The 12919-nt window shown below is 45.7% G+C and overlaps 1 protein-coding gene across 4 annotated transcripts; it reads right to left on the reverse strand.

Annotated features, from left to right (window-relative positions):
* Positions 1-238: 238 nt before the first annotated feature.
* On the reverse strand, positions 239-12618 carry Rgr (retinal G protein coupled receptor). Of its 4 annotated transcripts, none has more exons than XM_021644895.2 (7): positions 12540-12618; positions 10600-10756; positions 9566-9687; positions 6252-6405; positions 5218-5335; positions 839-952; positions 239-370 (listed from the first exon to the last, which is right to left on the reverse strand). In XM_021644895.2, exons 1-7 carry the CDS (start codon positions 12616-12618, stop codon positions 239-241), a joined length of 876 nt encoding a protein of 291 aa, XP_021500570.2. The 4 variants fall into 4 exon arrangements, with proteins under 4 accessions (XP_021500570.2, XP_021500560.1, XP_021500571.1 ...); XM_021644885.1 differs by having other exon boundaries at positions 9566-9714; XM_021644896.1 differs by lacking the exon at positions 839-952.
* Between the last annotated feature and the right edge of the window lie 301 nt (positions 12619-12919).

The raw sequence follows: 12919 nt of genomic DNA on the forward strand, positions 1-12919 counted from the left end.
TTGTAAGACTAGATAGGACATGATCGAGGCTTTTATCAGCAGCTGTTTCAGTCAACATCCTGACTTCCTGGGTCCAGCCCGAGGTGAGACTCAACAGGGCTCTTGGGGCTGGTGGATACGAGTCTGTCATGGCTTCTGGGGCTGCTTGGAAGTATGTTGGGGCTTCATCCTGATCTGGGGCTTATTTAGCCCAGGTTTGCAGAGGTAGGCTTGACTGTGATCAGCTCCTTGAAGAGTCTCACTGGGTCCTGTCCTGCTTGCCTTTCTGTGGAGACAGGCACTGCCAGATTCCTCTACAGACCAGCTCGCTGTGCAAGGCATAGTTGATGACATTGATTGTGGGCATGGTCTTGGCAATGAGGGCAGGCACCTGTTGTGGTAGAAAAGTCCATGAATGATGCTTTGAAGGCTCTGCTTCTCCCCCAGTTCAACTTCATGACTCTTTGCTCTTCCCGCTTGCAACTGCCAATCATTTGTTCTCAGGTTGATTCTTAAGCCTCTGAGCCTTTCCTGGTAGATGTTCATGGCGGATAGAATATTTAGAACCCCTACTACATCCTACCCAAGCACGACATAGCTGTTTCCAAGTTGGCTATCAATTTCAGCCCCAGGCCTCAGAGTGCATGGTCCTACCCTCTCAGTATAGCCTAGTATGTGATGGAGTGTGTGTGGAACAAAAACATTTTCTACACTTCATAAAGATTTAAAGAAAGAAAAGGAGAGGAGGAAGAAAGAAAGAACAAGGGAGGGAATGAGTTGGCAGAAAACCAGAAAAAGTGATACAGAGAGAAAGATGTGAAAATGTACAGGGTTCTTTGGGTGCTGGAAGAGTCTGTACCATCTGTAACTTGGGAGAGATGAAGTTCACATCTGCGATGGTTGCATATAGGTACAGGAGGGCATAGGGGCCCCAGCCCAGCAGCAGCATCCTGCCTGGCAGAGTGGTGTTCACCTAGGGAGAAAACATCAGAAGAAGCATCTGTTCACTCCAGGTGGCCATAGCCATGCCACAGACCAGGCTAGCACAGACCAGGCTCTTGGAAGGGTTTGACCCAGCAGAAGATCTTGGCATCACATGAGCTCTTTGCCTTGTAAGGCTGTGCAGCCTCAAGCCTGTTATTTAAGCTTACCTGGCCTCAGTTTCCTTGTCTATAAAATGGTCTGATACACCTGAGTTGCCTGGAGGTAGGAACTGGGGGAGGATGGAAATGAGCTTCGTTCTAGGTCTTGGGGTAGCCAGGACTGAGCTCCCCTCAGGCTTAGAATGAACTCATATCACATCTGGGCTCAAATTTTTCACCACATCAGATATAACCAGGAAGTGGGCTGGCAGGGAAGGTTGTTGATGCTAAAGCTTTCCCTGGAGCCACAATTCATCTACTTTCAGGATGAATTTGGAATGGTCTTGCTCTCCAAATACTCTGAGACAGGAGGAAATTGATTCAAAATGTCTCGTTGGCATGTCACTCTTTAACAAAGGAGACTTCACTGGATTGGGGACACATTTCCTTTAGTGGTGGAGTTTTAAACTATTTTGAGCAGTGATGCTGATAACAGAGCTCAGTGGGTGAAATTCATGCTGCACAAGCGTGAGGAACACAATAGGCTTTCCAGCACCAATGGGAAAAGCTAGACATGGAGCACACTCTGGTAATCCCAGCACTGGGAGGCGAAGGCAAGAAGAAAGAAACATGGACTCACTGGTTGCCCGGTCTAGCCAAGCAGCAAGCTACAAGGGCTCAGGGAGACACTCCTCAAAAACTAAAGTGGAGGGTGACAGAGGACGGCAGTAACCATGGACTTCCCATCTCCACAGGCACAGGAACCTCAAGTGTGAACCAGGAAACATTTGTTTTTTTTTGTTTTTTTTTTTTTTTTTTTTTTGTAATTTTTCCTCTTCTGGAGAAAAATATGCACTGATGGAGGGCCTTCCAGGGAGACGCTGAGGGTAGGGAGGAACTAGCACCTCAGTGTCACCTCCGGAAGCTTCTCACCTTTGCCCAGGTCCTTGAGCCTGTGGATAGTGACCCAGTTCTGATGCAAGGCAGAGCAGATGGTTCAAAACCACCAAGAAAGATGAGAAGATCACAGTAGTGGTCTTATTTATCCCCAATAAACAACGTGAAGACTTCACGTGTGCAGATAAAAGTTGGGGTGGAGAGGGTCAGTGGCATGGCCAAGTAGATAAGTGCTTTCATCTGAACCTAACAACCTAACTCCAAACCCCGGGACCCACATAATGGAAGGAGAGAACTGACTCCGGCTAGTTGTTGTTCCTCAATGTGTGTGTGCCCATGTAAACCACGGTGGCTTTAAACTCACAGAGATCAGCCTGCCTTTGCCTTCTAATCTATTTTCTTAAAGCAGTGATGACATACATTGTTGGAGAAGTGCAAACAGATGCAGCTGCTATGAAATTAGTATGTTGGCTTCTGGAAAACTTAAGATAAATCTACCATATGACCCAATAATATCACTCTTTGGCATACACCCGAAGGATTCTATTTCCTACTATAGAGACACATACTCATCTGTGTTCATAGTTGTACTGGTCACAATTGCTAGGACATGGAAACAATCTAGATGTCTATCAACCCATGAGTGGATAATGAGAATAAGACAATGGAATTTTACTCAGCTGCAAGGAAAGATGAAATCAAGAAATTTATAGGTAAATGGGTAGAACTGGAAAGCATACTATGTGTGACCCAGACCTAGAAAGACAAGAATCACGTATTCTCACTCATATGTGGATCTTAGCATCAAAGCTTTATATGTGTGTGTTGAATGTGGAGTACTTGTAGAATCTAGGGAACTGGAAAAGGACATCGGTGGGGGAAAGAACAGCAATGGTGTGAAGGGAAGGGGGAGAAAATGGGGAGACAGACAAGTTGGGAGGGGCTTGTGAGTTTAGTGGGGAGGGCCTAATCTCACTAAAGATGCCTGAACAGGCCAAATGGAAACGTACTGGTTTATAAACTTCATTCCGATGAGAGACTTTAATTAGAGTTAATGAAGATAGAGGATCATGCTCCTCCGAGATGCCATAGGTTGCCAACTGAAAAGCACAGTTCCAGGCGTGAGCTGTTTCCCTCTGAGTAGTTGGTCAAAGGTGTCCTGGAGATTCTCCCAAACAATACAGGCCACTGTCATTGCTCCTGGTTGCCCACAAGAACTTGATAGCAAGACCCTATTTCTGAAGACGCCACAGATGTTGGTCATAGTACAAAAGGATTTCAGGTTGCTGTTGACTCAGACACTGTTCCATGCTGGCTAAGTTTTATAGTACTGGAAAGTGTTATGTAGGCAGCTGGGGCAAAGGTCACTAACAGTCTTATCTAGCTGTGAACCCTATGAATTACAAATATTTCTGGCATGGCAAGATATGCCCAAGGTGCAATAAGTGGCACAAAACTTATAGGGGTAGCCATTTGCTTTCTGATTGGATTTTAGGCCCAACTGCCCAGGGGAAAATACATGTCTGGTACTATAGTCCATCCAAGAATATGTGGTTATGGAGCTCATAGGCCCTAAGGGCGAACCTACAGCTATTACACTGCTAAATGTACATAGTATCAAACTGCTCCCTAAATTTGTATTTCTAATGCAACTCTCAGTCCTTATTAGAGAAGTTTTTTTTTTTTTTTTTTTTAATGCGATGGATGTTAATTAACACAGAGACTGGTAATTGGTCAAAGTTCAGAGAATAAGTGTTAATGGAGTATTATTCACACATGGGATATTTGGGATATTTGTATTACACACACACACACACACACACACACACACACACACACACACAGCTCCTGAATCCTAAAGGAAGATGGAGCATAGACCATTACAGCCAGGGTTCAGGAAGGGTAGGAATAGCAGTAGCTTATGGGCATGAAATGACGGCTGTCCTAACAGGCTCACAGAGCTGTGGTTGTCTTCCCAAGATCAAGCCAATCAGCATTCTAGCATGGGGAGGGAAGATGTCATGAGCTCCACCCCCAACTGAGAAGCTATGGACAGGGGATAGCTCTCAAGGCTGTGACCTCAGGCTGGCTGTGCTCTAGTGGATGCTTCTGCATGTGTGAATATATGGACAACACAAAGTGAGGTTGGCAAATTGATTTTTTTTTTTAAAGAAGACCTGAAGCTGGGGATTGGGGAAGCAGGGACAGTCTTGAGAGGAGTTACTGGAAGGAGCGGGGATTGAATATGGTTAAAATTCATTGTATGAAAATCTCAAAGAATTAAGGAAAATATCTTTCTGATGTTGAGATGAGCAATGTGGAAGAGAACCTACAAGTGATGCTCTGGCCCCCGAGACAGGATCCAAGATTCTTGTCCTTGTGCAGCCCTCAATGTTTTAGCTAGATCCACAGGTGAAACTAATTCATAATGCTATTTTCTACTTTACAATAATAAACTTAGTGGCAGATTGTCTGAATAAAATAATATCCTTATGCACTAAAATTGAACGCTTTGTCAGAGAGTCCTAGATCTGGGTTTGGATCCATCTCTGCTTTTTTACTAACTGTGTGGCAGTTTTTCCTTGTGCTTCAACCCAGTCTGTGACATGGGAGTCACAAAGTTTTCGTTTGTCAGAAAAGATTCACAAAGATGAAGTGAAGATACATACAATGCCTATAATATCAACATTTGTTCTCATAAAAAAACAACATTTGTTTCTTGCTATGATTCATCTGTTAAACTTTTTAGATAGCAAAATTAAATTAAAAACCCTGGCAAGGGAATTTTACTACAGGAATTCTGAAATGGCCAGGAGGTCTTATTTTAAATCATCATTTATCTTTATCTTGGACCAGTGTGCTTGCAAGTATGGTTTTATGCTATGGGTAATAGTCTGTGATTAAATTAAACACCTCAAAGCAATTTGTGAAGCAACATTTGAAGAGTCCTGCAATTTCATGCCAAGCCTAAAATCCTGAGGATGACTGGAGTGTAACAGCGTGGATGATGTACTATTGAAGCCTAGATTTCTGGGTTGCAGGGTCTAGGTTAATCTGTCCTGTTTCAGCCCTTGCTCCCTAAGCTTTGGAAATCTGAACAATGGGGAGGTATTTTCTAGCCCTAACAATTCTCTATGCAAGCTTCTTTTGCTCATGATTATTGCAAACACCAAAAACACTGACTTCTGCTGTGCCACACAAGTTTCCAGAGTCTGAGAGGATCAAGAGATTTCTGCTGCTGTGGGAATTGGCTTCTTACCTGGAGATGGCCACTCCTGGAGAATTTCTGTTCCATGAGCTGGTAGGAAATGATTGTGATGAAGAGAGGAACAAGGAAGTTGAAAAAGGCCATGATGAAGAAGAAACTGATGAAGTTTCTGCAGACAGAGAGATAGAAAAACAGAGGTCAACTCGAGGGTACTGACAGCCCAGGCCCACAGCATCTGCGCTGGACAATGAGAGGTGTCATCCCATCTTAGACAAGTACTCAGAGTGTAGCTGCTCCGGAATCCAGCTGACCTTCCCTTGGCACTCAGGGCCGTAGGTCTTCCTAACGTTTGCCTCTGGGAGCCAGGAGTTGAGATGCAGAAGGGACTTCTTCAAGCTCAAATGCTATGCTGTTTGTTAGCCAAGGATGTGGATGGGATTCTTCAATTTGAAAATATGTTCACTAAATCCTGAAGGAATCAGTGTGCCAAGAGGAAAGAATACCCGAGAAAGTCTCTTGTGTGGCATAAGGATTTGAAAATAACCGGTGGATGACACTTAACTCAATGAAGGAGCTGGGTATGGTGTCTCACTCCACATACATTCAGCCCTGACTTGTCAGGGATCAGTCCACAGTAGATGCTCAAAAATGTAGAATTTACCTCCATGCTGGGAGATGTCCACCAAGGCAAAGCCCTTACATACTTTAGATCTGTTGCTCTAAGGGCATGGGTACCTCTCAAAATCAGTGAATTCTGAGCCAAGACAACTCCTTGTGCTTAAGGGGGCCAAAGGGCAGTGGCGCATCATGATGGTTATGACTGATATAGGCAAATGACCCAATGTATAATGCTCCTTTGGATGCTTGAATCTGAGTTGCACTTTATGTGACATTCATACCACTTGCCCGGTCTCAGTGACAGTCTGTAAGTGGTTGTCATGACTAAGGAGTCCGGATGTCCCCAACAATGTCCCCAAAGGTTGACAAAGTTCCAGTTGAGTTCTTAGCTGGAGCATTCTTCTCATAGAGGCTTAAAGTAAAGATCACTGTGGAAGAGAACCTCAAAGCTACAGGCTCCATCTCACCTGTCACCCCTAGAATAATCCAGTGTGCAGCATGTCCCCAAGGGCTCATAGTCATAATGGCCCCAGCCCAGCAGGGGCAGGGATGCCCAGAAGGCAGATGATAGCCACACAAACAGCGCCAGAGGAATGGCCGTGTCCCATGTCAACTGCCTACCTGCATGAGATAGAGGGAGGATAGGGTGTAAAAAGATAACTTGACCATGAGAAAAAGAATGGACTCTGTAACTTCAGAGTGTCCCCAAATCCTTAGTCCCATACTATCGCATGGTGCCTCAGGAAAGTCAGGGGTATCTTTGAGCCTCCGTTTTCTCTATAATGAGCATAAAATTCTCTGCCTTTGAGGACTATGACGAACAAGAAAGATCATGGGTAATGATGTTCTCCTCATATATCCTAAATCATCTTCAGAGAACAGAGAGGAGGAGGGAGTGAAATAAAAGACAGGTGTGGTTCCCACAGCCAACGTTAAAGACAAGATACATGCAGTTGTTCAGGTAGAGGTGAGGTGCTTGTTGAGAGGCAAGGTGTTTGCTTCCAGGACATTCTACAAAATCTCAGGGACTTGGGTCCTATCTCAGTGCAGCTGGCAAAAGCTATTTGTACTGACGGCCTCTCAGGGTGTGATTCAGACTGACAGACCTGTTGTCCTGTTCCCTCTGTCCTCTGCAGCCTCATTGACCTACCTGGCCTCAGCTCATCTGTCCCAGTGCTGTTATCTGTCTGTGAATCGTTTGTTGAGCTCCTTTGACCCTAAAGAAGAGGATGGGGCTCCAGATAGGCTGGAGCCATCGAAGAACAAACTTACAACCTCCTTCATATCTTGGCTCTCTTGATAACCACTTCAGATAGACAATTTTCTTGGCTGTGCTTCCCTGCTTAAAGAGGAGGTTTGTTTCCTCAAATTCAGGTGCAAAAGCTTTAGTTTCCAGTGTGGGGCCATTTGAAGGCAGGCCTTGGCAGATCATTAATCATGAATGGGGAGTCCCTGGGTGAGATTAATTCTCCTTTAGTGTGTGCCTTCCCAGGTGGCAGTGTGGTCTATAGCTCTTATATTCTTATAGGAAAAGACATGAGAACAATGGCCTTGCTCTCTCCCATGTGAAGATACATCAAAGAGGAACTGTACCTAGAGCAGACAATTCTGGCACGCTGATCTCAGACTTGAGAGAAACACATTTCTACTGTTTAAGCCATCTATGCTTTGAGGTTTTGTTAGAGTAGCCCAGGCCTACTGAGCCCTCACACCAACAGAAAGAGTGGTGACTAATATCCTGCTTGGCTCACATGTGACAGAAGCATTTTTGTGTGAAAAACATTTCCAAGAGAGAATGTTCACCACCACCCAGTAATGGGACAGATGAGCCTCCCTTCCTTCTTGCTACTTCCTATCTTCATGCTTCTCTGCTCCACTCTCCCTGGCAGAAAGAAATTTAATGTGAATGCTTGGTGCAACTGGAGGTTTATTTCAGAGATGTTTGTGGCTATCAGAGAAGATACTCCTCTCTCTCTCTCTCTCTCTCTCTCTGTATGTGCCTGTGTTTTTGGCTGTATACGTGTGTGTGTGTGTGTATGTGTGTGTGTGTGTGTGTGTGTGTGTGTGTGTGTGTGTGTGTGTGTAGTATGATGACCTAGGGGGTATATGGAACAGGTGCTAGGATAGAATCAATGAAAGAGGTGTCCTCAAGACCATGTTGATGGGAGAGGCTGACATATCACCACTCAGCATAAGAACAAGGCAGCTTTTCCCTTGGAGAGAGGCTCCTGATGCCTGAGGGTTAGGCTTCAGGGGCCATGACCCCAGCAGGAGCCTTCATGATGATGAAGTCCTCTGTACAAGACTTGGGACTCAGTTGAGAAGGGGAACCTTCTCGGTGATGACTTCTGGAGACATCCTAGCCTTTCTCAATGCCAGCCCTAACCTTGCTTACCGTGTCTCACTGGCAAATTGCTTACCGTCTGTGTAGCTCTGTTTGCTAGGCTGCAAACTGCAGGTTTTCTGTGTCGGTCAGCTGGAACATAGCTCCCCACAGTATGTTTGTGTGCCTCTCTCTGTTGGTGATGATGTATTGAATTTGTTGAGTTTAAGTACATTACACCTGTGGTTTCACAGCTATCATTTAGCATGAGAAATTAAGAATACATTTTCTTTTGAGGTAAGACCTCATGTATCTCGAGCTTAGCCTTGAGTTCACTAAGTAACTAAAAATGACCTTGAGCTCCTGATTTTCCTGCCTCTGCCCCCAAGTGCTGGCACTATAGGAATGCACCACCATGCCAGGTTTATGTGGCAAAGAGGGTAGATACAAGGCCTTGTAGATGCTAAGCAAGGACCCTACCAATTGATCTATATGTAATCAGACCCTAAAGCAAGTTCTAAAGAGAACTGGGCAAGGCAAAGTGGTGCACACTTGTGCACCTAGTGCTTGGATGGAGACAAAAGGACTCACATACGGAGTGCAAGACCAGCCTATGCTGTATGACAAAACTAACAAAACAAAACTAGCAAGCAATCCTAACAAAACAAAATGAAGCCCACAAAACTAAAATAAAAGTTAAAAAAAAATTAAAGTAACCCATTTGTTAGGAAAAAAAGTAACAAGCAAGGGTTAGGGACCTCTCCCACCTAGTCCAAAGCTTACCCTAGCACTGCATAATCCCTAGCGCATGCATGTGCATGGAAGTGCACAGCGGTAATTCCGGAATGGAGACTGGGGCCTGGTTGAGACGCATTTGATCCTGCCTTAAAACAAACAAAAGTAACAAGCAACCACAGGGCAGGTGGCACACTGATAACTAATCTAAAAGTGAGGCTTGTAACACGTAGACCTGGATTCATCTTTGTACGGCTCTGCCATGGGCACACACCTAGACACTTCCCCCCCCAGCACATTCACCCTCCTCCTGTCCCCCACCGTACCTGAATGCCAGAACATTTTCTATACCCATGATCTCATTTGATTTTCAAAATGAATCTCTGATTTATTTTTAAGTAATCTTGCAAAGAAGAAAACAGAGGTTCAAAACCCCGAGTCACCAAAGCTGTAGCAAGGGCGGACTCAGTCTTTCTAATGTGCATCTCAAAGCAGGCCTTCTGCAGGCTTGTCCGCTCTCCCTCGTTTTCCCAAAATGAGTGCCCACATGTTGTGTGCATGTGCCCTCGCTCTCACCCACACTCTCTTGTTTGAAAACACTGAGCTGAATTGAATACTGACCACCCTGCCCTACCTTTTATCCCCATATACTCAGGAGTGTCTCTACAGTCACAGAGGGTGGGGGATGGGAAATGGGGGCGGGGGTGGGGAGCAGAGACATACGGGTACAGTAGTGATGGTAGCGACCCCAGGCAAGGGCTGCAGTGCCACAGATGCTGGCCAGGGCAGTTGCAAATCCCTGGAAACCATGAGCCTGGCAGCCCTCTGAACCGTATGGCCAGCGCCTGTGGAAAGCAATGGATATCATGAACCTTCCTTCCATCCTTTCCACCTCCCATACCTGCCCAATCAAACCTGGAAGGCTCCTGGATACTGCAAGGAGTACTTTATGGTCAGTGTCCTCCCACCATGGAACTGGGGTCTTAGAGTTTAGATCAGTGAGCTAAAGAGGTCTATCTGCTAGATGCAGACCCTTTAGGCTCAGTGAGTTTTCTGATCCACCAATGTGCCAAAGGTCCTTTGTGAGTGATCATATGTCTCCATCGAAGGTGGAGAAACTGAGGCCAAGAGAAAGAATTACTTATCTAGGGTAGCACAACAGATGAAGACAAAGTTAAAGGATGAACCCACAAATCTTTGCACTTTCAGGAAGAAGTGCTGGTTCACTGAAAGGAGGATTGCTCACTGATTCAAGCCCCAAGGGCACTTTTGCCAGCAACATGACAAGACCCTGGTGTGCACATGAGGTATTAGACTCTGGTCTAAATCCTGTTTGTTTTAACAAGCACTTATTTAGGGCCTACTAGATAGTATTAGTTCAAGCTTTTGGCAAATAATTAAACCAATAAATCCAACAACACATTATGAATTAGGTTGTACTATGTAAATTGACAGAAGTATCCCAGGACTGGAAATAATGGTGCAAGGACTCAAGGCTAGACCACCTGAATACAGGACTCAGGCTCTGAGTGACTCCAGCCCACTGTCTCTTTGGTCATGTCTGAGTGACCTTCTGCATTCCAGACATTGGCTCTTTCTTTAGCAATAAGCAGAAATTTCAGTTTAACTTAATTCAGCTCGCCTAAACACTAGCTTTTCAGTTGGTAGAAAGAAAGGCTCTGATCTCCTTGCCCATGACCCCAAGGAGAAGTCCCAGGCAACACCCCAGAGGCTGTGGAAAGGGAAAGGACCGGTACCGGAGGAGGCTGGATACAGCTGAGACAAGGGCATTCAGGCTGATCCCAGTGTCTGCCAGTGCTAGGCTTAGTACCAGCAGGTTGATGGGAGTCCGTAGATCTGGAGTCTTGCAGAAAGAGAAGATGGTCAGGCCATTGAGGCTGAGGCCAGAGATCGCTGAAAGGAAGGGGGGAGGCTGGTATCAGGCTGCTAAGACTCATGTGGGTGTCAGAAGCAGGGTTTGGAGTTGATGGAGTTACATGAACCTCCCAGATTCCACCTTGGTGACCTTTCAGCACAGCTTTTCAAATGTTACTCTAGTGGGATGACCCTCAGGTACCAAAACCTGTGATTCTCTCTGACAGTCTAACAGGAAGATGTACAAGAAGACTAACATCCCAGGGTGGCTCATGCGTAACAATCAGTCACTGACAAGTGTTGAAGAAGCAGGTGTCAGGTGCCCCGAACAGCATGGGTCCTTCCATTCAGTCCTCTTCCCATCACTCAAGAGATGCCATGATGGCACGCACTAAATGCATGTTAGGTAGTAGCGAGTTAGGGACAGTCTCAAGTGTCTCCAATTTTTAAAACTCTTTCTTCATGTGTTGTGGGGCAATGTCAGGGGTGACCCTGGAGAAGAGGATCCAGCTTAGAGCCCAGAGTGACCCAGGACACTAGGCAAGGTGGGACTTCAAGAGTACGGTGTCTCCAGTAAGACACCTGACCTTGAATTTCAGTATGGCCACTCCCTTGCTGTTCCCTGAACTTTCTTAACCTTACCTTCTTGCTTGAAAACCAAAAAGCAAGATTTGGGCCTGGTGGGCAAGTTACTCAAGAAGGTGAGACAGGAGGATTACAAGTCCAAAGTCAGCCCACATAACCCACCTCAAAGCTAAAGTGTAAAAAGGATATATCTTGGTAGAGAACTTACCTAGCTTGCAGAAGGCCCTGGGTTACAGCCTCTGTTACATCCTGCTCTCACTAGAGAGGGAGAAAATGACAGAGTGGGAAAGATCTTTCCTTTAAACTGTGGAGATGAGTGTGTGGAAAAGAACCCCAGAAAGAGAAGCATATGTAGAGAAGTAAAATGTAATTTCACAGCATATTGGAGAACCAGCAAGCAGGCTAAGTTGCAAGGGTTCCCAGAAAAAGGGGACATGGTCAGTGGTGTCCAGAATCTGCAGCAAGTCCTAATAGCTGTCACTCACCCCATTGTCAGTTCTCCTTGTGTGAAAGAATGTACAGGTTACTCTTCTCTGTTTGGTTTGAATGAAGACTGACCCATCAGCAATTAAATAGTCCAGGGGAGGCTATTTCTATTCTCACTGAGCATCTTAGAGAGTCTAGCTTGAGGTAGGTATCCCTTGGACTAAGTAGCCTTTGGGTGTAGAAGTAGACCTGGTGGAAGTAGTGGCATAACAAACTTAAATTCTCATATGTCAATTTAGACAGTGACTTTATACTATTTAGACAATTTAGACAACGATTCCACTTAACCACTTAACCTCTGTAGTCAACAATTTGTAATAACTAGGCTCTTGGGGTGGGGGTGGGGGGCACAGCTGAATTGACCTGATAAAGTCCCACAGAAAGCAGGAGGCTGAGCTGTCTCTGGAGACTTCTGAGAGCCTGACTGGTCTTATGAGATTTTTAGCAAAGTTTCCTGGGGGCAGGTTAAATTTTATCTTGGCTTGAAGGCTATGAAAAGCCTAGGTCCAGCTCAGTCAACTCCTGAGCAGATAGCTCCCATCCAGGAGTCTCTCTCTTTGACCACTGCCTGGCTTCTCTCTCCTGACTTGTAGGCAGCATACTACATCCTACAGGGGCTGTCATGGATCCAGGCACGGAGGAGAGGCAACCAAGATGGCATGATACCCTGTCTTCTGCCCATGCCACAGTTGTGGCCTGGGTTCTGGGAACCACTGGGTCCTTACTCCACCCAAGGTCCTACTTGGCTCACCTTCTATCAGCAGCACTGTTCCCACAGCCAGCACCTCGAGTTCCCCAAAGCCATCAGGCAGGGCCCTGTTTGCTGCCATTCCTGGGCTCCTCCTTGTCATCCACCCAGGTCTTTCTGGCTCTCTGAAGCTAGACTCCTCTGTTTTAAATGGTCACTCCACTTGCTTGCACATGCAGATTATTATGGTAGACTTAGAACACCTTCTTTATTTCTTACCCTTCTAAATCTTCCTCCTGGCTCATGTAGAAGGAATGCATTCAGTAGATGGACAGTGCAGCCTTTGTGAGGCTGGAATGAGCCCTGCCTCATTCATTTCAGCCCACTGGGCAGGATTAAGGTCTAGGATCCAAATGGTGTGTGACTGAAAGCTGAACTGGGAA

This window comes from Meriones unguiculatus, chromosome 9 (assembly GCF_030254825.1).
Source record: "Meriones unguiculatus strain TT.TT164.6M chromosome 9, Bangor_MerUng_6.1, whole genome shotgun sequence".
Lineage (NCBI taxonomy): Eukaryota > Metazoa > Chordata > Mammalia > Rodentia > Muridae > Meriones > Meriones unguiculatus.

Bases quoted from the DNA above. Each gene is read 5' to 3' on its own strand.
- Rgr (XM_021644885.1), bottom strand. From the start codon at position 12,618: ATGGCAGCAAACAGGGCCCTGCCTGATGGCTTTGGGGAACTCGAGGTG. The intron at 9,715-10,599 runs GTACCGGTCCTT...GATGGAAGGAAG, and splicing joins GCTGTATCCAGCCTCCTCCG to GTTCATGATATCCATTGCTT. The intron at 371-838 runs GTACAGACTCTT...CTACCACAACAG, and splicing joins TCTCTCCCAAGTTACAGATG to GTGCCTGCCCTCATTGCCAA.